Source organism: Bufo bufo, chromosome 7 (genome assembly GCF_905171765.1).
Source record: "Bufo bufo chromosome 7, aBufBuf1.1, whole genome shotgun sequence".
In the NCBI taxonomy this organism is placed as follows: Eukaryota; Metazoa; Chordata; class Amphibia; order Anura; family Bufonidae; genus Bufo; species Bufo bufo.
This window is the reverse complement of record NC_053395.1, coordinates 212,347,140-212,373,789: the sequence shown is the minus strand read 5'-3', so window position 1 is coordinate 212,373,789 and position 26,650 is coordinate 212,347,140. Positions and strand designations below refer to the sequence as shown.

At 43.0% G+C, this 26,650-nt stretch overlaps 1 protein-coding gene across 1 annotated transcript in view; it reads right to left on the bottom strand.

The window, feature by feature from the left end:
- LRP1B (LDL receptor related protein 1B) overlaps window positions 1–26,650 on the bottom strand; it is a 1,344,280-nt gene that overhangs the window by 424,342 nt on the left and 893,288 nt on the right. Inside the window, exons 34-36 of the mRNA XM_040441523.1 lie at window positions 19,590–19,730; window positions 1,044–1,169; window positions 270–401 (exon numbers count right to left, since the gene is read on the bottom strand). Coding sequence (XP_040297457.1) covers window positions 270–401; window positions 1,044–1,169; window positions 19,590–19,730 — 399 coding nt within the window. The remainder of the gene's footprint in view (window positions 1–269; window positions 402–1,043; window positions 1,170–19,589; window positions 19,731–26,650) is intronic.

Here is a 26,650-nt window from a genome sequence, read left to right as displayed (position 1 = left end):
ATGGATAGATAAGGAGGATGAAGAAACACCAGAATAGCCTTTTATGAGGATGGCATTGTGACACCAGGTCAGGTCCCAAAGCTGCTCCTGTTATGGTATGTGGTCCAGTTTTGTCCAAGTCTTCTTCTGGCAATAGATATAATATAGAAGCTACACTATGTGGCTATATGACCACCATAAATAGCAATGTATCCAGAAAGCTATATACTGGTTTTGTTATGAACCGGCAATGATTATTTAAAGCTGTGTAATAATGTATCGGAATATACCTGCATGGAAATCTATGCCCACAGCAAAAGAGGTTCCAGAGATCGGCATGAGGGCATCCATTCTGTCGCTGGGATCGAGTGGAATTCCTCTAACTCCTTCGTGTACAGAGTACATGAGAAATGACTCTATACCTGTGTAATAATAATACAAATTATAAACAATATAACAGGCTGCAGATACATTCATGCTTAGAGATGACCAAATTTAGATCAGTTTTGACCCTTATTAAAAAAAAACCTCAAGTTTCACCCAAATCCTAATTTTTGGTGATTTGATTCTTGTGAATAAGAGAAAGCAAGAGAGAGAGAGAGAGAGAAAGAAATAATAACAAAAAGAGAGAAAAAAGACATAGAAGACGTCAGAGCATCATACACACATTTACAGGCCAATTAGACCAGTTTCGATTCAGGTAGACTTGCTGTGTGCCCCAATTGAATTGACTGACCAATCTGGCCAAGTTGAAAAATAATTTTTAGTGATTTGCTCATCTGTAATTGCACAAAATTTAACATATATATGCAGTTATTTTTAGCTGGATCATCAAGAAAAGAAAAGTATAAAGGAATGCTTTTACTCCACTCTTCTGCAGATTTCAAATTGATAACCATGGGCAGCAGCATTGTTGCAATTTACTGTAATGGGTTTCTCTACTTTAAGGCATTTTTAAGAACAGATTATTCAAATATTCAACCGAGACATGCCACTCTCCATATATTGTGTGACCAACACCAACTAAGAACAATCGGTAAAAGAAAGTGACAGGCAATGTTTACCTTGACAAGACATGCGGTTCTTTCGAAGGTTGTAGCCGACGGTGCACATGCATGTCCGAGTAGTTTCAGAGGTTGGCAAACAAAGCTGGGAACATCCACCATTGCTGACCTGGCATGGATTACTACCTAAAGAAAAGAGAACAAAAAAGAGGACACTTTCATTTCAGGAATAGTTGCCAAGGCTGTTATTTAAAGAGTAATTGCAGATTTTAGCTTATTCAGATATATTGTATAGTCTTGTTCATAGGGGCTTTATAAGGAAAGATATTATTAGGAAAGATATATTGATTCTATTAACGCCAATGTTATGGCTTCTACTTTAATTAGCAGCCATGGTTCTTTGACGATGGATCACAATGGCACCTATAAGCCCCCAATGACTAAAATTGCTCACCTGATGGTGTCTGTTCGAAGCTATGGAGATTTCTCTTTTAAGATTTCTCTCTTATGACCATGAAATAGCACTGAATTATGAATTATTCACACAGAAACCTTGAAGGACCCTCTAAATAAATTGACAAACAGCAGTGTGAACTTAGCCTTAGAACAAAGTTTGAAGTTTTAGATGGAGATGCATAGAACAGTTTTTTCCCTCTTTTCCCTTTTTGGAAATCCCAAATAGGTGAAGCCCAATATCTATCTAATTAACTATCTATCTATTATCTATCTATCTATCAATATATCTTCTACCAGCACAATAGAATAACATAGACATCCATTGATTTTAGTGTACAGTACTGTAAGTTTTGTCATTGTCTGTGGATGGATGCTTTGAAGAATAACACAGTAGCTTCAGCTCTTTGAGCACCCAACATGCAGAAGGCTCTCTAGCCCTCATCCAGAAAAAATCTAAATCAATAACATTGATTTTATCAAGTTAAACATAATAATAAAAAGTCACCCTGCATTTTGAACGAACACGGTGACGGCTATATGTGAATGTAGGTTTAAAGCACGTAAGCATCAGTCCTAGAATGTATTTTTTGTTGTGCTTACTTACATGTAGCTGATTTTATTTCTTAGTGGGTTAAGTACTGGAGACCACTTTCTTCTTGACCATGGATGAGTATTTGCCATAAAAATCAGTGCAAGCTTTATATGATTTGTATAGGAAAAAGTTTGTTTGGAAGAACATGGACTACATAATGGAATTTGTTGTTGTCATCATGAAGAAGCTATGCATAATAAGAAACGTGGATGAAAAAGATGAAAAAGGCAATATCACCAAGTGGGACCTAATGGCTCTCATATAGACCCATCCACACAGGGATTTCATATTAGTCTTACAGGGAGAAGCTATTCACATAACAATCTGTTTCTACAGAACAAAAACTGTCCTTCATGTTAGCTGACATGGGCTTTGATTTAAGTGAGAGACTTCAAAGAAGATCTGGTGAAGAATATGTTTCTGAGAAGGCCTAAGGCTTACAGTCTAACATGAAGACCACCTATGGAGTCATTGTCTAGGAAGAGATAATGGGTCAAATTCTTATTTTCCAAGTAAAAAAGATGAGATAAGTGTATGAACTGTGGAACAAGCAAGTAAGGATCTCATGTGCTGCAGTAGAATTGGTTTTATCCCAAGATGTGCATTATATTATACACACTGCTAATGGCTTTTTATGGGTTTTGCAATGCCACTCTAATAAGAGGGACCCAGAGGAGAAAAGGAGCCATAACAATGGTTTTGTTATATCCGGCAGCTGGGATTTTCTTTTTTTTTCTTTTTCAAAGGAGTTTTCTGGAATTATGTACTGGTAAGCCATAAAAAGAGCAAGCCAACAATGAGTGATCGGTGGTGATCTCAACCCCTGGATATCACTGATCAGCAGGACAAAACTCATCACTCCACCTCTGTTTGAAGTGCAGGAGACCCTTTAATGTTTGTCTATACACAATAATTTTTCTGTACAGTATGTGTGGCTTTGTCTGGTATATCAGCACCTCTTCATTCACCCCCAGTGATATGAAGAAGGGGGAAGATGCATTTCTCACTGCTATGCTTCTGGCACAGTGACTCATCTGTACGTGTAGAGGTGCCTGGCGCTGCTGCCGTCACCCGAGAGGGGCAGAGTGGAAGATAGGATTAGTAGCGGTTCTCACGTTAAGAGTGAATCACAATGGCAATCCTCACACTGATTCTTTCTAGGGCCAGGGCCATGAAAGGAGGATGCACCCTTTCTTCACTCTGGGCACACTCTAATGCTGGGGCCCCTGCCTGATGGAAGTTGGTTTCCCCTCGATATTGTAGGTTTTGTGCCGGTGCAAGGCAAGAGCTGTAGGGTGCAATGACCAGCGTTTGGTGCAGGAGTCAGTAATCAGACCAGATGTAGAAAACAAACGTCTCTGCGTGGGCTGTGTCAGAGTTAGTTAACTCCGTCACTTCTATACATCACCATACTGGGAATATACAAGGGATGAAATTGCATAACATACGTACCTTTAATACTGCATAAAGTATCATACAGCTCATTTACATATACTGTATGTATTTTCTCAGTTTTATTATTAGATTCTTTCTTCCACATACAGCACCATGCCTGTCCATGGGACGTGTCTGGTATTGCAGATCAGCAAATGAAGCTGTAACACTGCATTTGGCCTATGGACAGGTGGGCTGTTTTTATTTTTATTTTTATTATTTTTTCCAATGAAAGCAACCATATTTTTCTAATACTGTAAAATCTTTTTGAAAGGGTTGTTACATCTCCCTATTTCCATGGCAAGATAGGACTAAGCACCAGCTCCAGGAGTTACAGAAGCAGTGTAGCTTGTTCTGCTCTCTGTTTGAGTAGCTCCCATTCACCTCAATGGAAGTTATGGAAACAGTGGAGAAGCGGCCTGCTGGACTGTTTCACCAAGCCTGACCACCTAGGGCCAGCACTTAGTCTAATGTGGCCATAACAACAGAAAGATGGGACAACTCCTTTAATGCTGAAAGGTCACATGTCACACTCCTGACATGTTCGTTTTTAGTCCATACTTACATTCCCCATATCATATCAATTCTGAAGCATCTTTTAAAACTCTGTATTGTTCCATTCCTCTATCATTCCTACTATTCCTACTAGAAGGTTATGAATAAATTACCAACTGGGTTGTACCGGTTGGGGGGGGTGTCCTATACACTTGGATAAATAAAAATAAATCCCTGATTGGATAACATCCAAGTGTATAGATAATCCTGCTGGTCGGCACTCGTCCGTTTGAGAGCGCGGGAAGGAGCAACCTCCACTTGAAAAATAAAAATAAAAATATAAATAAATCCCGGCAGTCGTATCTTTTTTTTCAATATATCTGTTTTATTCCATCCAAAGTGAAATGTCCCAACAACCAGGACACGTATCGGCGATATGCTTTCATCAGGTACCTATTGATGAAGGCATATCGCCAAAACACGTCCTGGTTGTTGGGACATTTCACTTTGGATGGAATAAAACAGATATATTGAAAAAAAAGATACGACTGTCGGGATTTATTTTTATTTTTCAAGTGGAGGTTGCTCCTTCCCGCGCTCTCAAACGGACGAGTGCCGACCAGCAGGATTATCTATACACTATTTTTCAAGTGGAGGTTGCTCCTTCCCGTAGCAGCACTCTCAAACGGACGAGTGCCGACCAGCTGGATTATATATTCACTTGGATGTTATCCAATCAGTGCTGAGGGACACACAAACAGTATGTAGGGACACACCTGTTTGACAATGGGATTGGTGGGACCAAGCTACCAATTTAATCATGAATTCCTAGGAGGAATAACAGGATGCAGAGTTCTAACAGAAGATGATTGTTACTTCACATGGAATGCATGGACTTGCTAACATGTCAGGAGTGGAGACAGGTCTTCTTTAAAGAGGTTTCTATTGTACTTAGATATTGATAGAAACCTCTCAGGGATGTAGCTATAGGGGAAGCCGCTATTTTGGAGCCCAAACTCAGAAGTGGCCCATCCAGGAGGAGGACTATCAGATTTTATTGCCAGGGCCCCCTCAACAGTATTATACAATGACAATGACAATGACTAGCCCCAGGAATGGGGGTTGCATAAGAGTCAGAAGTTGCTATAAAGTTGCTGGGGGAGGGGGGGCGCTTTCAAAAATTTGCTGTGGGGCTCAATCATTTCTAGTTACGCCAGCTCTTCCGGGAAGACACCTGTGCTGGAAACTATACAGTGGATGTTGACAGAAGCAGAAGGTTCTGTGTAGTGGCCGCGCTGGGGTACTGCAGCTCAACTCCCATTCAAGCGCATACACATGTGTCTGGTGCCAGCAGATCACTTGGTGTCGGAACCCCACTGATCTGATATCGATGATCTATCCTGAAAATGCGTCATCTAATTTTAAGTACCGAAAACCCCTTTAACAACACCATATTCTATTGAGATTTGGCCTAAAGACCTAAAATAACAATAATTCTAATAACAATATCTATTAACATCCTAGGACCACACACTCTGCCTATGGTGCCACGTGGTTACCTCCACAAGTCGATGCTTTTCAGCCTTTTTTATTTATACAATTTTCCAATTAATTAAAAGTCTCTAGTATTTTATATAGCATTTATCACTGTCTGCCGCTGTCCAGATAAAGTACTCTCTAAGCAGTCGACATAACTACAGTCTCCTTGAATAACAAATGGTCTCCCAATCCTCCTGCGATTGGTGTCATATTGACTAATGAAGTGGCTAATTGTACTTGGGAATCTAGGAGAGGCAGCAATAGAAGCACCTTAAACACCACTAAACTGCACATTTTTTATCCTAATGGAGCTTTTAAGGTACCTGCAGTGATTCTGGTAATGGGGTTGTCTCTTATATTGATGATTTTGCCAATAGATTCCCGAGCTAAAGACGGCAATTTCATTCAATTGAAATTTACCTAACAAGGTGTGACGGACTTCTAAGTAGTCTTCTATCATTAAATCTGAATATACAAGTCACAGGATGGCGGGTAAGATATTTTTTCTATGACCTTTTTTAAAACTACCATATGTTATCAGGGTACCAGATAATAGGCTAGCACATAAAGAAAAAAAATACATAAAAATTGCATTGTTCACATATAGTAGTGCTTGCTGGGGAACTTTTAGATTTTTTTTTAAAATATAATATCGACCTTATAAACTATGTTAATATGTTACTTATAATGTACCATAGTGCAAAACCGTACACTATGTAAGCTATTTTCATGAGGCTTTAGGCTGCTTTCAGAACCCATGGTGATCCATAGTGATGAGCGGCAGGGGTCATATTCGAAATTGCGATATTTCGCAAATATTTCATAGAATATTTGTCGAATATTCGCGAATTCTAATATTCGTTAAGAGTAGTGTTGATTGCGAATTTTCGAAATGAGAGTCAATGAGATCCTGAAAACTCAGATCTGATGGTATATTCTAACCCCCAGGCGGTCCCATGGTGACGGGGATGCTTGTCGGGGAGGAGTATGCCGAAGTGGAACAACTGTACAGATTAAAAAAAAAAAAGACAAATATTCTAGAAAACGAATATATTCATTTTTAGATTATTCGTAATATTCAAAAACAAGAATATACAGCAATATGGCGAATATTCGGAAAAAAAAAAAATAGAGAGCGATTTAGCTAATATAGTGCTATAATCTTCTTTGTCTAATAGTTGTAATTTTTTTCTCATCTCATCTGTACGCCACTGTTCCCCCGCCTGTACACTGCGGCCGGTGCTTCCTATTTCACCCCTGCAGTCCTGGGCTCTGTTTATGCTATTGCTTCTGAGGATTCCGCTCCACAGCTTCCACTCAGCCCTGGTCACAGCCTGTGTTTGGCTGGTTTCATGATACACTGCTCTAAGGGCAGAGCGCATCACTCCCTGGGCTGTGTGGGTTAGGTCAGGTTAGGACCCGCCTGACCTGAGACCACCTTGGCGATTGGTAGGCAGGCACAGATGTGTTTTGATCAAAATATATTGGCTAAGTGTCTCAGATTTTATCACATCAGAGTGAGGGCTTGGTCCATATATAATGCTTCCATCAATATTATTAAGTGCATTATTATCTTTTTTCATGAATGTGGCCAGGGACATCTGCACATTTATCTATCATATCGTGCAGGATGTTTTTATCTTAGTTTTTTCTGTGACCTCACTGACCAACCCTGGCTCTCCTGCAGGTACTAAAGTGCCTTAGCCCTCTTCCCAAATCCCTCAGTTTCAAGGTCCTTGCGATTCTGCTTATCGTCTGATCCCTGCCTGCTTGCTTTGACTCTCCTGTTGCCGATCCAGACTGCCTGACCTGTACCTGTGCCGCCTGCCCTGACCTATTGCCTGTCTGACGACCATGTCTCTACTGCATCCTTCGGTACTGCACTGTTGCTCCTGGTTACGTCTCTGCTCGCCTGACTACGCTTATTCTTCTGGTACCTACTCAGGTATCTCCTGGTCCGCCTGGACCAGCTGCCACTGACTCGGGGACTGTTCTGGAGTGGCACCTGGCAACTACCCTAACGGCTCAAGTCTATCCTCACCATCTGAGGCTCTAGTGAAAACCAGGTAGTTGCTTAGACATGCCCCTCCATATAGTATAGCCAGTCAGTGGCACAGTGGGTTCACACCCGCTGATCTGTGCTGGCTTTGTGCTATAATGTGGGTTTTCTGATATATAGTGCTATAATACATACCTTTTTATGTTGTTGTTCTTAATTTTTTTACACCAGGTAGTGGGGGCCCCAACATTTTGCTAGGGAGTCCAACGAATTACAATTACGCCCCTGATTAGCCATCGAAAACCCACACAATTCTAAAGTACTGACTTTTACTATCAGAATCTAAAAGCTCTTCCCTCTGTTAAATAAATTCCAGTGAGCGAGGAGGAAGCCACAGGCGACAAGCCTGATATGTGCTATGCGATGAACACCCCTCGTATATTTCCATATAACTGAGGCAGGAGCTCACGGCTGGATTTTTCAGTTCAGAGTCCTTATTACTTCGCTGTCTGGAGACGATCTGTCCACAGTCCTGTGCAAAACTAATTGGCACAGAAGAAAAACTTGATCCACTTTGTCAGTGACTGCAGGAATGCAGGCGTGACACCTTGATGGGTAGTTTTTTTCTGTTTCTCGTTATTTTGTTCACTAGTCTGGACACATTCTGACAAGTGCAGTGTGAAATCGCACAGCCGGTATACAGAACTGACATGAAGGCTTCACCCGGCCTTTACCAATGGAGCAAATTTATTTTAGCGAGTAGTATTTTCCCTATATGAGACAGTGGAGATACCTACGGCAGCCTCCCTTATCTCTGTAGCAGGAAATCTAGCGACTGTGGAAAGACCAAAGAAGGGAATTTGCTAAGGACCCCTGCCATTTTTGTGCTGTGTGATCTTCCATGTCCCTCATCTAAAGAATTGTCTAGTGGCCACTACAATCACATGGGCAATGGCAAATTAACTTAACGGGAGCTGTAGAGAACTCCAGTTACTTGTAGAATCATCCTTCCATTGACTGAAGTTCGGGACTAGCACCAGCCCTTTCTTGAGGACTTTCATGGTCTCAGCAGCCGGATTCCCACTGTTCAGACACTTTATATAACTTTGGTCCACAGTCATGCTGTGAAAATGGCACAGCCGTCCAGACCGTATTTTTGTATCGCATTTTTCATTTCATTGGGGTTGCAAATAATGTACGTCCGTTCTGCAGCCCCTCAAAAATGATAGAACTTGTCCTATAACAGTAGGCATTGTTAAAATGGGTCCTCCAAAAAAAACAGATGCAACACAGACATTATCCTCGTCTTCCGGTTTGCAAAATATATACGGTCGTGTGAATGCACCCTTAGACTTATTAAGTTGTTGGTCAGGGACTAACTTCATGAACATCTTAGCTTCATTTTCAGATGCATAACTTGAACAAAATATGTAGCAGGGCCTCTCCCCTACTATATACCATTTTTAAACTGGGTTTTTTTGTGGGGTTTTTTTCACATTGCCGAGGGGCTGTTGGATCTCCTATTACACCAGAGTCTGGGTACATCTGCTCCCTCTGCACTCTTTCGGGTATATGCCCAGGGACATTTCCACAGCCAAGCCTCGATCTGAAGAGTAATCCACATGACAAATCTGCACCAAATTGTGCTTATAATATTGTGGATTTCATGGGCTTTACCACTGAGGACTTTCCTGTAGATTAGGGCTTGTTCACATCACCGTTATGTATTCTGTTATGGCTTTCCGTTATAACATGGTTAGAACGGAAAATAATGGAATCCATAAGACGGAAATCAAAACGGAAACCAGACGGATCCGTTATGCTGCCCATAAACTTCTATTATGATGTATCAAAACTGAATGCCTCTAAAGGTTTCCGTTTTGATTTCCGTCTTATGGATTCCATTATGTTTAACATGGTTATAACGGAAAGTCATAGCGGAATACATAACGGTGAATTGAACAAGCCCTAATCTGCAGGAAAGCCCTTATGCAAAACGAAGAGAAAAAAACAATGGATTTGAAATTTTGACTCTAATTGTTGTTTTAAATTAAAACAGTGACTTTTTGAAAAACTAGTGACTTTTGTGACTTTCTGTTACAGAAATGTTCCAGTTGTGATATATTCTCTTTACTTCAGTATAATGGTGCCCCCTGGTGTTTAATCTGTATAGTAATTGGCATATCCACCAACTGAGCTGGATGAGCATGGTTGCACATGCTGTTCACTCCTTCCACCAGCCATATCTACAGTTAGAAGCGGCAACAGTTACATATAGAGAGCTAGAGCAGAAAGGACACACCCCTTAGCTGTGATAGGGAGAGAGCTGCAGCCTGGGATGTACATAGAAATCATTGGGCCCCATAGCAAGAATCTGAATTGGGCCTCCCTAATTCCGCCCACTACCCACCCTGGCCCATCCCACCACCTGACATGGCTCCTCCCCTGCCACACCCACGTTGTATTCCTACTGACCCAGAGAATGAAGAGCACAGGTCAGTTTTTCCACAAAGGGAACACCGTAGGAACAAAACCCACAAAATGGTGGAGGAATTGGGTTTCTTTTTCCACCATATTTGGAATTTTTTGCCTGCTTCCCACTACATTGTATGCCATATTAATGTACAACTTGTACCGCAAAAAAATAAAATAAATGGCATATGGATATGTGAACAGAAAAATAAAAAAAGTTATGGCTCAAGGAAGATAGGGAAGATAAAATAAAAATGCAAAAATGAAAAATTATCCGGTATCTTAATGGTTAAAAGGGTTATCCAACCCCTATTATGCCCCCCCAAAATGCAACAGTTCTTCACCCTTATGGCCCCAGAATACGCCACATGCCCCCTTCCCTCACAGTAATGAGTTCTCCTCACTCACGGCATCTGAGAATGTTAAAAACTGGAAGTGTGGGATTCCTCTTTAGGCCCGCTTTCCCCCAGCGAAGATCGGAAAAAGCACCATGTTATATAAATAAGCCACAGCCTGTACTAGGCTTCCATGCTCATTGTTTGTATATCCCAGTTTAGGCCACTAGGTGGCAGCACTGAACTGTTATATAGTGATTTCTATACAGACTAATGGAGTAATTTACATCTGATGATTGTAAGTTGTGGTCCACTTGGGGACCTAACAAAAAGTTTAAAAAAAATTAAAAAAGTTTTGAAATTATAAAGAAAAGGAAAAATTAAAATCACCCCCATTCCCCAAAATAAAAATAAAAAATAAATAAAAAATAGCATTATGGGCATCGCCGCATGTGAAAACGCCTATACTTTTAAAATATTTTAAAAAGTTAGCCCATATGGTAAATGGCGTAAAAGAAAAATATTTTAAAAAAAATCAGATTTACATTTTTTCCATCACTTTATCGCACAAGAAAATTAATAAAAAGTGATCAAGTCATACACACCCAAAAATGGTGTTGTCAAAAATGACAGATTGTTCCACAAAAAATGAGCCCCTACACATCTCCGTAGACATAACTATAAAAATGTTATGAGGGTCAGAATATTGCAATGATATTTAGACTCTATTTTTAAAATGTTTCTGTGGAGATTTTAACTCACAACTATCTACAATAATGGCAAGAACCTTAACCACTGGGCTATAAAGCTTAATGCTAAGTCATTGCTGAAAAACCTCTCAGAAGTTGTATTAAAAACCTCATAGAAGTTTCTCTTGTGTGACACAAGAGAAACTTCTATGAGGTTTTTTTAGTAATGACTTAGCACTGAGCTCTATAGCTAAGTGGTTAAGGTTCTTGTCTATAATGTAGATGGTTGTGAGTTCGAATTCCCCCTCAACTTGGTAGGAAGAGAGCTGCAGCAGGAAAAACACATGCTACCTGAGCTTCAGGAGAAAGGACACACCCTCTGAACTGCCAGTTTGAAATAAATCTAGCAGAGCAATTGGATCAATGTAAGGGGAGATCTCTGGATCCATGTGAGGTGCAGGGCTGGTTCTAGAAAGAGATTGTTATGTGCTATATGATGTCTTATTATCATTGGTAAAAATCTGCAACAGATCTGTGACAAATCACAGATGGACTCAGTGGCGGAACTTGAAATGACTCGGGCCCACAGCAATTTTTTGAACACCCCATGCCCCAGCAACTTCTTCGCAAACCCCTCTCTTGCGGCTAGTCAATATTGCTCTCTCAGACGAGGCCCAGCAGCCGCTCCATCTTTTATAATACTGTTGAAGGAACCCTGACAATAACATATTTTAGTCCTCCTCCCGGGTAAGCCCCTTCTGAGTTCGGACCTCAAAGCAGTGGCTTCCCCTGCTTCCCCTATCGCTACGCCCTAAATGGAGGACACAGCACTTCCTTTTTGATCCACCCATTTTCGAAGGGTGGGACCAAAACCATTAATAAAATAAATTTAGCAAAATAAATTAAATGCAAGAAAGTAAGGAAGGGAGTGAGCTGCATTTGTAAGATAAAGTCTGAAATGAGGTTTCCTCTGTGAGACTTCCAGACACGTCTGACAGAAGCAGCTATTGTGAGCAACTCAGCCTCCCAGTTAGAAAATATATTACTGTTATGTAGGCCAAGAAGATTAAGCTGCATCACTGCTGCTAAACCTGAAATAAAGGTGATCTATATATAAACTCTGGGTATATCTAGAACGGTTAAACCAATGTTTAAACTGGCATAGATTATGCAAACCGCGGCGGATATTTGATCTTGGATGCTCACACACTGATAATGGTCTTTAGGATGCTCAAGACAAAAATTGACGCCCTGCCAAGTCGGTTTTACAAAGCTGCTTTATTCATTGATCTGTTGTGCTTTCTTGTGGTGATTAAGCCTGGAAACTGAATAATGTGGGATATTTATAGGCAATTATTCAAGAAAACCGTAAGAATGACAGACTGGAGAATGTAGATGGTATTTTTGGGCAGAGTAGATGTCAGTGATGTTGCACGCCCTCACCCTGGGCAGATACAAGGTAGGAATGTTTGTCTTCTGACCTCTCTGCCCACCTAAATTACTGTAGGGTTAAGCAGAAGAAAAAGAAAAAACACATGATCCCTCATAACATTAAAACCACCTGCCTAATATTGTGTAGGTACCCCTCGTGCTGACACGAGACTTCTGAAGGTGTCCAGCATTAATTTCAGCAGTTTGTGATAAAGTTGCTCTTCTGTCAGAATCAGGTGGTCCAGCCTTTGCCTTCAATGAGCCTTGGGTGCCCATGACCTGGTCCTTCTTTCCGACTGAACTTCCCTGGACCATTTTTGGTAGGTACTAACCATTGTGTACCATGAAGACCCCACAAAACTGGCCATTATGGAGATGCTCTGACCCAGTTGTATAGGCATCAAAATTTGACACTCAGATCCTCACTTGCAAAGATTTTAAGACTAGTGATGATCGAGCATGCTCGGCCGAACACCAGTTTGGCTCGAGCATCGCGATGCTCGGCACATCGCGGTGTTCAGCCGAATACCGCGTGTGCTTGAGCGCCATGCTCGAGTCTCCACCCCGCACGTTTGTTGGCTGCTACACAGCCAATAAACGTGCGGGTGAGTACTGTCATTCACTGTAATGCCGTAGTCATGTTGGTTACTGGCATAACAGTGACTGGCTGGCCGTAAACACGTCATCCGGTGCTATAAAGCACCCGATGACACGTGGTTCGGACAGTCTTAGTCAGGGAGAGCTGCGCTGTAGAAGGGACAGATAGTGTAGGGAATTGAATTTTATTTTTTGGTTAGGCAGGGTTGGTGTTAGAGACCCAAAAGTCCTTTTAAGGACTATTGTTGTATCTGGCAGCAATATATATTTTTAGCGCAACCTGCGCAAAATAGCTTGCTATTGTTTGGCCGCTGCATACAGCGACATTATCTGCGCTACATCTCCTGTGTAACATAATGCGCAGCCTAAAATTATCTGTGACATCCAGTGCACTTTTTCTATAGACGGTGTCCGCTGCGGACAGTTACATTACCTGCGCTACATCTCCTGTATAATGTTTCCGCATTCTAAAAATATCTGTGACATCCAGTGTAATTTTTCCGTAGACGCTGCGGACAGTGACATTACCCGCGCTACATCTCCTGTATAACGTGTGCGAATACTAAAAATATCTGTGACATCCAGTGTACTTTTTACGTAGACGGTGTCCGCTGCGGACAGTTACATTACCTTCGCTACATCTCCTGTATAATGTTTGCACATCCCAAATAGCTGTGACATTCCCTGTAATTTTTTACTAGCCACTGGTGACAGCGACATTACCTGCACTACTTTTTCTGTACAATGTTTGCGCATCCTAAATATATGTGACATACTGTGTACTTTATTTGCGCATACACTTACAAAACCTGTGCTACTGTACGTGTGACATACTTGCAAGCATATATACCATTTAATATGCAGAAGGCAACCAGTAAGGGATTGGGAAGTGGCCGTGCTGCAGATGCCACGGCCCTGGGTGCGGTGAAACTGTGCCTGCTGCCAGAGCACAAGAAACACACTCATCCACGATACCTAGCTTCATGTCCCAGTTTGCAGGGCGCGCAGGATACCACTCTCAAAGTCAGACCAGTGCGACCAGGTGGTCGGTTGGATTGCAGCAGATAATGCTTCCAGTCAGTTAAGCACCACCCTGTCTTCCACAAAGTCCAGTCTCAGTAGCCAAGAGTCTAATCAACAGAATCCTCACCCTGATCCTCCTTCCTCCCACCATGGAGAGTCTTGCCAAACAAGTGATCCCCCACTTGGATATTCCGAGGAGCTCTTTTCATCGCCATTCCTTGATTTGGGTCTCTCACCAAGCACTCTTGAAGAGGGACATGAGGAGATTGTGTGCACCAATGCCCAAACTCTTGAGCATCCACAGTCACAAGAAGATGACGGTGGGGAACGGCAATTAGTGTTTAATGAGGTGGATGATAATGATGAGACACAGTTGCCAATAAGTCAACGGCAATAAGTGTCTCAAGAGGTTGATGATGAGGATGAGACACAGTTGTCAATAAGTGAGGCTGTTGTTAGGTCAACAAGTCAGGAGGATGACCAGAGTGAGGAAGTGGAAGAGGAGGTGGTGGACGATGAAATCACTGACCCAACCTGGGAAGGTGGTAAGCCGAGCCAGGACAGCAGTACAGAGGGGGAGGCATCCGCAGCACCGGAACAGGCTGGAAGAGGCAGTGGGGTGGCAAAAGGGAGAAGGCGGGCCACACCAAACAGGCCCGCAATTGTTCCTCGGAGCACCCCCTTGCGGCAATCTCCCTTGCCAAGGGGTAGGTGCTCAGCAGTCTGGCACTTTTTTGAGGAAAGTGCGGACAATAAAAGAATTGTCATTTGCAACATGTGCCGTAACAAAATGAGCAGGGGCAGGAACACTAGCAACCTCACCACCACCAGCATGATCCGCCACATGGCATCAAAGCACCCTCATAGGTGGGTCAAAAGCCTGGGTCCACAATCAGTGTCTGCTGGTCACACCACTGCCTCCTCTTCCCCTGTGTTACGTGCTGGCCAATACCCTGTCCAAGACGCAGGCCCGGATGCCTCCCGCCCTGTACCTGGACCTTCGCAAGCATATCTACTTCTGTGTCCCAGCATAGCATACAGATGTCCATATCCCAGGCCTTAGAACAAAAGCGCAAATACCCCGCCACCCACCCACTAAATGCGCACCTTTCCAAATTGCTGGCCCTGGAAACGTTGCCATTTAGGCTTGTAGACCCTGAGGCTTTCCGCAGCCTGATGGCGGTGGAGGTCCTTCGTTACTCAGTCCCCAGCCGCCACTATTTTTCCTGGTGTGTCATTTCTGCCTTACACCAGCATGTGTCCTGTAACATCACCTGTGCCCTGACCAATGCAGTTATTGGGAAAGTTCACTTAATGACTGACACATGGACACGTTCTTGTGGCCAGGGATGCTACATTTCCCTGACGGCACACTGGGTGAACACTGTGGAGGCCGGGAGCGAGACGTACCCTAGGATGGTACAAGTGCTACCGACGCCAAGGATTGTGGGCACTACTTCCATCAGGATTTCTGCCACCACCTACATTAATGGCTGCAACCCCCCTTCTCCTCCTCCACCTACTCCTCCACTTCCACCTCTAAATGATCATCTTGCAGCACCAGTCAGCCATCAGTCAGTAGCTGGAAGCAGTGTAGCACTGCAATGGGGAAGCGGCAACAGGCCGTTCTGAAACTAATTTTCTTGGATGACAAACAGCACACCGCCGCAGAGCTGTGGCAGGGTACAAGGGACCAGATTGAGCTGTGGCTCTCACCACTCAACCTACAACCAGGCATGGTTGTGTCTGATAATGGCCGTAACTTGGTGGCGGCTTTGGAGCTCGGTGAGCTACTGGTGAAGATGCGCCACGTGTTTGCCCATTTCCCAAGGTCATCTACAGCTATTGCAGGTCTGGCAATGCTGCAGCAGTTCTTGCAATTGCCAGCTCACAGACTGTTGTGTGACATGAGCACGTGCTGGAATTCCACGTTCCATATGTTGGCCAGGGTTTGTGAGCAGCAGAGGGCAGTAGTGGAATACCAGCTGTAACATGGTCGTCGCCTTTCCAGTCAGTTTCCGCTCTCACACGCGACGAGTCTGACCTCTGTGAGGTTTTACGCAACTTTGAGGAATCAACACAGATAATGAGCTACGATGCCGCTATTATCAGTGTAACCATCCCACTTCTGTGTCTACTGAAACACTCGCTGCTCACAACAAAGGCGGACGCTTTGCTTGTGGAAGAGGTGGAAATGGGGGAAGACAGTACACAGGATGATAGCCAGACCACCCTCAGTTTGTCTTCTCAGCGCAAATTGGATGATGATGAGCAGGAGCAGGAGACTGTTGCCTCCGATACAGTACACACAGCAGGTTTATTCCATCTGTTCAGCATGGATGGGCCGAAGAGGAGGAAGAGGATGATGAGATTAAGAGTCATCTTCCTAATGAGGACAGCGAAGTCTTGTCTGTTGGGACTCTGGCACACATGGCTGACTTTATGTTAGGCTGCCTTTCCCGTGACCCTCGCGTTATACGCATTTTGTCCAACACCAATTAATGATTGTTCACCCTTCTCGACCCCTGCTACAGAGAGAACTTCTCATCTCTCATTCCTGTGGTGGAGAGGACTAGCAAAATGGTGCAATACCAGAAGGTCCTTGTGGAAAAATTGCTCCAAAAATTTCCAGATGACAACGCTGGCAGCAGAGTACATAGTTCCTTGGCCAACCGAGGAGGGGAGACGAGGGGAACACACAGCAGTTCCAACAGAGGCAGGGCAACACTCATCAAGGCCTGGGACAGTTTCATGACACCCCGCCAGCAACCTCACCCTGATGCGTGGCCTAGTGCCACAAGGAGAGAAAAGTTTTGGAAGATGTGAAGGAGTAAGTAGCAGACCATGTCAGCGTCTTTAATGATCCCTCTGTGCCGTACAACTATTGGGTGTCCAAGCTGGACACGTGGCACGAACTGACGCTCTACGCCTTGGAGGTGCTGGCCTGCCCTGCTACCAGCGTTTTGTCAGAGCGGGTATTTAGTGCTGCTGGGGGCATAATAACTGATAAGCACATCCGAATGTCAACTGAAAACGCTGACAGGTTGACTCTTATCAAAATGGACAAGGCCTGGATTGCCCCTGACTTCTCTTCTCCACCAGAGGAAAGCGGCTGAACATAAAGACACTTTAAATGTGGCTTTTATGCTGTATTGAATACACTGTATTCCCTGCACCCCTTCCACCACAAAAAAGGGTATAGGGTTCAATCTTCCTTTTCTCGTCCCCCTCCTCCATCATATAAACATGCTTATTACGCTGCCCTCGTTCCTAATGTTTTAGAGGGTCAGCTCAGCAGCAGGCCCTCAACCATAATTTTTTGATGGTCAGCTAACCAGCAGACCCTCAACCATAATTTTTTCGATGGTCAGCTCAGCAGCAGGCTCTCACCCCTAATGTTTTAGATTGTCAGCTCAGCAGCAGACCCTCACCCCTAATGTTTTAGATGGTCAGCTCAGCAGCAGACCCACACCCCTAATGTTTAAGATGGTCAGATCAGCAGCAGGCCCTTGCTCCTAATGTATTTGAGGGTCACCAGCAGGCCATCAATCATAATTTTTCAAGGGTGTGTATGATGCCCTCCTTCATGTGTAATAAAGGGTGTATTGGAGTGCATCTTCCTTGTAATTTTTGGCAGCACTTGCACTTTAACAAGTAAATATGTAGATACACTGGTAGCCTGTCGCCTCCGCAAGAGGGAGCTTATGAGTCTAATGCATACGGTATTTATGATGCAGTAGTGGGCAGTTAACACATCTAACTTCAGTTTTAGCAACTCAGAATGGCAAAGAGACAGTGCCACAGCCTAGAACTACAAAAACTGAATTAGAATTTCTGACAATGTCAGAAAATAACATTGTCGAAATCAAGTTTTTATGTTAAACATAAAGAATCAGTGGTGATTTTATTTTAATTCACCATGTAAGTATATATTTTTTTAGATAAGAAAAAAAATGCATTTTTTACACTGACCACTGAACAACAGGCTGACACTTCCTGTTCTGTAGATAATTACCTGTCAGCATCAGCAGTCATCTTATTATCCTCACAAGCAGGATTACAATGACAGATTATATATATACATACAGTACAGACCAAAAGTTTGGACACACCTTCTCATTCAAAGAGTTTTCTTTATTTTCATGACTATGAAAATTGTAGATTCACACTGAAGGCATCAAAACTATGAATTAACACATGTGGAATTATATACATAACAAACAAGTGTGAAACAACTGAAAATATGTCATATTCTAGGTTCTTCAAAGTAGCCACCTTTTGCTTTGATTACTGCTTTGCACACTCTTGGCATTCTCTTGATGAGCTTCAAGAGGTAGTTCCCTGAAATGGTTTTCACTTCACAGGTGTGCCCTGTCAGGTTTAATAAGTGGGATTTCTTGCCTTATAAATGGGGTTGGGACCATCAGTGGCGTTGAGGAGAAGTCAGGTGGATACACAGCTGATAGTCCTACTTAATAGACTGTTAGAATGTGTATTATGGCAAGAAAAAAGCAGCTAAGTAAAGAAAAACAAGTGGTCATCATTACTTTAAGAAATGAAGGTCAGTCAGTCAGCCGAAAAATTGGGAAAACTTTGAAAGTAAGGTCTATTTGACCATGAAGGAGAGTGATGGGGTGCTGCGCCAGATGACCTGGCCTCCACAGTCACCGGATCTGAACCCAATCGAGATGGTTTGGGGTGAGCTGGACCGCAGAGTGAAGGCAAAAGGGCCAACAAGTGCTAAGCATCTCTGGGAACTCCTTCAAGACTGTTGGAAGACCATTTCAGGTGACTACCTCTTGAAGCTCATCAAGAGAATGCCAAGAGTGTGCAAAGCAGTAATCAAAGCAAAAGGTGGCTACTTTGAAGAACCTAGAATATGACATATTTTCAGTTGTTTCACACTTGTTTGTTATGTATATAATTCCACATGAGTTAATTCATAGTTTTGATGCCTTCATAGTCATGAAAATAAAGAAAACTCTTTGAATGAGAAGGTGTGTCCAAACTTTTGGTCTGTACTGTATATATCACAGAACACAGCTTATCCACTCCTCCTGCCAGCACAATCACCTCTGCAAAGGTCACAAAGCATACTTAGGACACCCCCTCCCCCATAGAAATCAATGAGTAATTGATCAGGCAAGATGGACGCCCCATAATCATGTACACAAAATTAAATTATTAAACATCTACAGTGTGTCAGTATCTGGTTTTAATAAGTAAAAATTGAAATATGTAGGTGATACATTCCCTTTAACGTTGAGGAGATGAAGACACTGTCATATGACACTGACATTTTTAATTCTCCTAAATCATGCTTCAGAAAAACGTATCCAACAATTTTGAGTACTGAGATCCAGGTCATAAATTCATTAAAAAGTCATTTGGTTAATTTTTATAACTGATTTTAGCTAGTAAGGAAATACAAAGATGTGTGACTGTATCTTTTGTGCAAAATGCTAAACCTCAGCCCAAAGGGCACAATTTATTGGTGTCAAACAACAAACTCTCCTCTACTACATCTGTATGCTGAGAAATTACCTTGCTGTGCATCCTTATCGTAGAGCTTCATGTTAACAACCCCTGCGGTCTTGTTCCTTACAATTGCAATGTTGCTGCCATCTTTTTTATTGCAAGTTCGCACTTGGCCCAGGTTCTGGTCAGCCCACCAGAGCTTGTTGTCTGCAAAATATTTAAAACAATTGATATGAACCATTTTTGAAAATATTCAGAAAATAAAACTTCTTTTTTCCATACAGGACAAGCAGTAGAACACAGCCTCCACTTATCTTTATAATGTACCATACTGCTCATTTTTAATATATTGGGTATACAAAGTAATGGAATACATCTGTTCTGTCTTAAAGGTGTTTTCCAGGTTGTGTAATTGTGATTGGTGGGATCTGACTCCTGGTACCCACACTCATTACAAAAAAGAAAGGGTAGTGGTGCTTTCTTAAAGGGGTTGTCCGAGTTCAGAGCTGAACCCGGACATACCCATAATTTCACCCAGGCAGCCCCATTTCATGCTCCGATGCGCTCCCTTGCCCTGCTCTGGATTGCGCAGGGCAAGGGCTCTTTTATTTACAATAACACACTGCCGGGTGGAGGCTACTATGCAGCAGTGTGTTCAGTGATGTCAACGGCGTTTTACAGGCTAGGGAAGCGCTAAAGCCCGCCTATCAGTGCCGGTGACGTCACCGGGCTCACTGCTGGGCGGAAGCCTCCACCTGGCAGCTCCATGGAGAGCCTGGTACGTCAGGGCAAAGGAGAGCATCGGAGCAGCTCATGGGGGGGGGGCCTGCCTGGGTGAAAATGGGGGTATGTCTGGACAACCCCTTTAAGAGTTCCTTTCTCATTATGTGAGCCTAGAACTGCAGCTAAGCCCCCAGACACTTGAATGGGGTCAGAGCTGAAGTACCAGATATAGCTAAACACAAATGGATGGTTTTTTGTTCCAAGTAAGCTCAGAGATGTAAACCTAGGAAAGCCCTTAAAGGGGTTGTGCACATTTCAGGGGGAGCAACCCTACCTCAGCAGACCTGTGAAGGGAATCGTATTTCTCAATGTTGGGTCCCAGGCCCTTCCCTGTCCGGCCTCCATTGCTCTTCTTGGGTCCTTGAATGTAAACTTTGCTTTGATGCCACTGCAGCCAGTCACTGGCTGCAGCTATGAACTACTCCCCTTGTGGCTTGACATGACGCAAGGAAAGCAAGTCACGACTGGTTGGAAGTTTACCTGCAGAGACCAGAACAGAGCAGCTCAGGCTGAGGAGCACAGGAACTAGGAGCCAATGTTGGGAAGAAGTGAGTATGCGCCTCTTCACAGGTCTACCCTGGATGGCAATAATGAGGTTGCCTTTTGAGGGGGCAGCTTTTTTAAAAGGTCAGACCCTCTCTAATAATAATAAACCCCAGACCCGCTAAATATATTCAGACCCCCTGTATTACTTTTCAGACTCCAGACCAGACCCCTATATTAAAATCAGGCTCCAGATCAGACACCTATATGAAAGGGATTGTCCGGGCTTTTACTATTGATGACCTATCCTCAGAATAGGTCATGAATATCAGATTTGCGGTTTTGCACGTGCCGTCTACCTTCTCTCTTCCTGTCTGCTGCTGCTATGTTTATGGCAAATACCATAGACAGCAGCAGTGGACAGAAAGAGAGAAGGGAGATGGCACATGCGCAGTGCGCGTGCTGTCTCCTCATACAGATGATTGGCGGGGGTGCCGAGTAAGGGACTCCCACCGATCTGATATTTATGACCTATATGACATCAATAATAAAATCCTGGATAACCCCTTTAATATTAAACCCCAGCCCATACCCCTTAAATAAAGTTGGACCCAATATATTTATAACAGACCCCAGACTAGACTCCTAAATTATTCCAGACCTCAGACCAGGCTATACACTTATCCTCTGCTCTACCAGTTCTTGATTAGCTCCTGTGCCGCTACACTGTGTCCTGACTGTATCCGGCCTCGAGCATTATGGAGGAGATCTATCAAGACTGGCGTTCCCATCTGCCAATCTTGATCCCCCTGCACTGGAGTAAGATGCGACTGTGTTAAAGAGGACCTTTCACCGATCCTGACATTGTGAACTAAGTATCATGACATATACAGCGGCGCTCAGGGATCTCACTGCACTTACTATTATCCCTGGGCGCCGCTCCGTTCTCCCTTTATGTCCTCCGGTATGTTCGGGGACTTGGTTATAGTAGGCGGAGTCTGCCCTTGTTCTGCTCCCAGTCTGTGAGCTCTGCGCTGCGATTGGCCAGCGCTACAGCCTAGGAGAAGGAGACGCCAGAACAAGGGCAGACTCCGCCTACTATAACCAAGTCCCCGAACATACCGGAGGACATAACGGGAGAACGGAGCGGCAGCCAGGGAGAATAGTAAGTGCAGTGAGATCCCTGGGCGCCACTGTATATGTCATGATACCTAGTTCACAATGTCAGGATTGGTGAAAGGTCCTCTTTAAGAGGTAGATGTCTCTTAATAGATTAGGTGCATTTCTGGCACTATGTGCGCCAGAAACTAAAGTCTACGCCAGCACCTTTTCTAGACACTTTTGAAAACTGGCAAGAACCCTTAAAATTTGCAAGTTACGGCCTAAATATAGTGTGTGCTATAATTTGTGACTTTTTTAGATCATAATAGTACCATGACATAAAACCTTTGGTTACTGTTATTAAAGGGAATTCTGCATGAAAAATTAGAAGGGGGGGTTAATTTCCTTGCTGTTGTGTATGGACTCCTAGGAGATCTCAGTTGCTACCAAGGAAAGGTGCCCCTACTTTTCTATATTGGCAACTGTTCCCATTTTTTGTTTCAAATCTATGGATGTAACAAGGACTGAAAATACAACTGTGTGAATGTTACAGAATATCAATTTTTTTTCCAGATATTTCAGATTTCTTGCACTGCAGGATCAAGTTTAATGCTTCGTATCAATCATTTTCACCTGCTGAAAACTACCACTTCTTGCTCAGACTTTCCTGCCTTAAATATTTAATGGAAATGACGGATGCTTATTTGAATGCCACTAATGAGGAGCAATAAATAAAGTTAAAATGAATATTCAGCCTCTCAGTGGTGATCATTTGCATAGTTTATCACCAATTCGTCAAGAGAAGGGTAGATTTTACATAAATACAACCAAGATAAATTCAGCACTAAATAAAAAGCTATGGAACCTACTCAAAATTTAAAATAAAGTACAGTGAAATGTCTCCAGAAGCCAACCTTTCCCGAAGACCTCCTCTCCAGAAGACTACTACTGCAGAAGACTATCTCTTAAGAAGACTACTTGTCCAAAAAATGGCTTATCCAGAAGACTACCTTTTCAGAGGTCTACATCTCTAGAAGATCACCTCTCTAGATGACCAGTTCTCCAGTAGACCACCTCTTTGAGACCACCCTGATCTTGACCAGAATCTTCTGTGAGGGACAACCCACACCCATGCTGATGAGCTGTATCAGAGTATCTCCGATGTTGCTGGATGGTGCTGGAATTGCACAGCTCTGTCCATTCTTTAGTGGACGGAGCTGATAAATGCATCACTGTTTCTGCTGAAGTGACTGGGAACAATGCTGCAGTTACAAGCTTCATCCACTGTATAATGGACAGAGTTGTGTAGATCTGGTGCCGGAGCTACTCTTAAATAGCTTATTATCAGTGTGCAGGTTGTTAGGTTGTTAGGTGTGTAGTTAGAACTACACAGCTCAGTCCGCTTTGTGGTAGATGGAGCTTGTAAAAGCAGCACTGTTCCCTTTCACTTCAGTGGGAACAGTGCTGCATTTCGCAGCTCAGTCCACTACAGAATGGACAGAGCTAAGCAGTTCTGGCACTGAGTTTTGATGTCGTAGTGGGTGTGGGGAGTCGGATCCCCACTGATCTGATATTGATGGCCTACCCTGAGGCTAGGCCATCAATATTAAAATCCTGTACAACCACTTTAAGTAGGACATATTTGCAAGAGTGAATGCATTATTCCTCTTTATTTCATACATTGAAACATGTAGCAAATGTATGCACAAACTTTTTCACAAGTGTCATTATAAGATATATAATGTTTTTGACACATGGATATTTAGCCTATTATTTTTGCATTGATATTTTAGCAAATGTCACCTCCCATCGTACACACTCAATTATGTCTCCATCGCAGAAGAAAAGTCTATTAGTAAACAAAGTATCGTTATTACAGCCGCAAGAAAAGTGCATTACAAAGACTGTATCTGGGATCGTCCCAAGGAATCGATTTCCTGATATTTCTGCATTGTCCCCGTATTTCTGTTACAGTAAGTGTATTCTCTGGTTTCATTAGTTTGCAGGAAAGCTTCGGCGGTCGACACAGACAAATGTAAAATGCTACCTTTGCAGACAAGGGGTAAAGAAGGAGATGGCAGGTTAAATGAGATCACACTGACCAAGATGGATAAGAGATGGGATATTGAAGTCATAATAGACCAATTATTCAGAAAGTTGGGCCAGATATCTATAGAAGCAAATGGCGATGGAATGAATAGGGCACCGGGATGTAAACCATAGGGAATCCCAGCGACGGGAAATAAAATGATGTTACCATTCTAAAACATTTGCCATGCGATAGGATAGCAGAACTCTATTTTCTCAGGGTCTTGATTGAATCCCACTTTCAGGCATTGAGTAGGGCGAGAATGAAACTGAGCAATATGAGATTAATTTTCACTTCACAGGATGACAAGAGGGATTAGCTGTAAGCAAATAAAATTATATTTTTCTGAAACCTACAGAAATTTCCATGGAAACAATAGAGCGGCTGAATATTACTACAAATCTAGGAGTGGGCTTCTTATGATCAGATATGTTCATAATGTGTCAAAATTAACAGGTATTTGGCTTAAAGGGACACACATCCCCAAAAAAATTTTTAGCACATATTAACAATGTATATATAAAAATCTGGTGTTTTCTGGATGTGCGTGTATATATATATATATATATATATATTGTAAGGGGTTAGACTCTCAGGTTGGGCGGCGATGACAGATTCTCTTGCAGACCCCAGAATTAAAGTCCAAATGCTGCTTTATTTATCACACTCCAGCAATTCAGGCAACCCCAGTTATAATTCACTGGGTAAGGTGAAGGTCCAACACCACAAAACATAAACCAAACTAAAATAAACACCTGCCCGTCTGGGCTCTGGCTAATACAGTGAAGTTCCTAACTCACCTATTGAACACCGTTCAGACAGAGAATTTGGCTTCTCTAGCCAGCAGGGCAGCTAGCTTCCAAGACTTTCTCCAGGCATTACTCTCTTCAGACTGACAGCCTGGACTGTGCTTTATTTCCCCTTGTTGATCCCAGCTGGCTTCAGCTGGGATCCCTCAGGCTAGGGGAAAACCTGTCCTGGAATGGGGTGGACTGGGGAGGTCCCTCTACCAATCCTACCTTCTCCCAGTCCAATAAAATCCAGCCCATAAACTTAACAAAACTGTCTCAGCAACCTACACATTGCTGAGACCATTTTAACCTTCTGGATTTTATTTACCTCACCCAGTTGAGGAAGCTGGGTGGGATATACACCCCTTCCAGGACTTTACCATACACTTTTCTGTTCACCTTACCACAATATATATATATATACACTCACCTAAAGAATTATTAGGAACACCTGTTCTATTTCTTATTAATGCAATTATCTAGTTAACCAATCACATGGCAGTTGCTTCAATGCATTAAGGGCTGTGGTCCTGGTCAAGACAATCTCCTGAACTCCAAACTGAATGTCAGAATGGGAAAGAAAGGTGATTTAAGCAATTTTGAGCGTGGCATGGTTGTTGGTGCCAAACGGGCCGGTCTGAGTATTTCACAATCTGCTCAGTTACTGGGATTTTCACGCACAACCATTTCTAGGGTTTACAAAGAATGGTGTGAAAAGGGAAAAACATCCAGTATGCGGCAGTCCTGTGGGCGAAAATGCCTTGTGGATGCTAGAGGTCAGAGGAGAATGGGCCGACCGATTCAAGCTGATAGAAGAGCAACGTTGACTGAAATAACCACTCGTTACAACCGAGGTATGCAGCAAAGCATTTGTGAAGCCACAACACACACAACCTTGAGGCGGATGGGTTACAAGAGCCGAAGACCCGACCGGGTACCACTCATCTCCACTACAAATAGGAAAAAGAGGCTACAATTTGCACGAGCTCACCAAAACTGGACTGTTGAAGACTGGAAAAATGTTGCCTGGTCTGATGAGTCTCGATTTCTGTTGAGACATTCAAATGGTAGAGTCCGAATTTGGCGTAAACAGAATGAGAACATGTATCCATCATGCCCTGTTACCACTGTGCAGGCTGGTGGTGGTGGTGTAATGGTGTGGGGGCTGTTTTCTGGCCACACTTTAGGCCCCTTAGTGCCAATTAAGCATCGTTTAAATGCCACGGGCTACCTGAGCATTGTTTCTGACCATGTCTATCCTTTCATGACCACCATGTACCCATCCTCTGATGGTTACTTCCAGCAGGATAATGCACCATGTCACAAAACTCGAATAATTTCAAATTGGTTTCTTGAACATGACAATGAGTTCACTGTACTAAAATGGCCCCCACAGTCACCAGATCTCAACCCAATAGAGCATCTTTGGGATGTGGTGGAACGGGAGCTTCGTGCCCTGGATGTGCATCCCTCAAATCTCCATCAACTGCAAGATGCTATCGTATCAATATGGGCCAACATTTCTAAAGAATGCTATCAGCACCTTGTTGAATCAATGCCACGTAGAATTAAGGCAGTTCTGAAGGCAAAAGGGGGTCCAACACCGTATTAGTATGGTGTTCCTAATAATTCTTTAGGTGAGTGTATATAGTTTTTGTTTTTATCTGAAAAGTTTGGTTCCATGTTCATATGTGCCCCCCTTACTGAAGAAAAAGAAGTTTTAATGTATGCAAATGAGCCTCTAGTATTAAAGGGGTTCTCCCGGAATTATTTAAAGTGTCTGCCAGCAACCAGGCCTAGAATGTGACTAGGATTGGTTGCCTCCATTTGCGGAGCTGCCTAGATGGGGTGAGGGGTTGGGGCATCACTACACACTACAC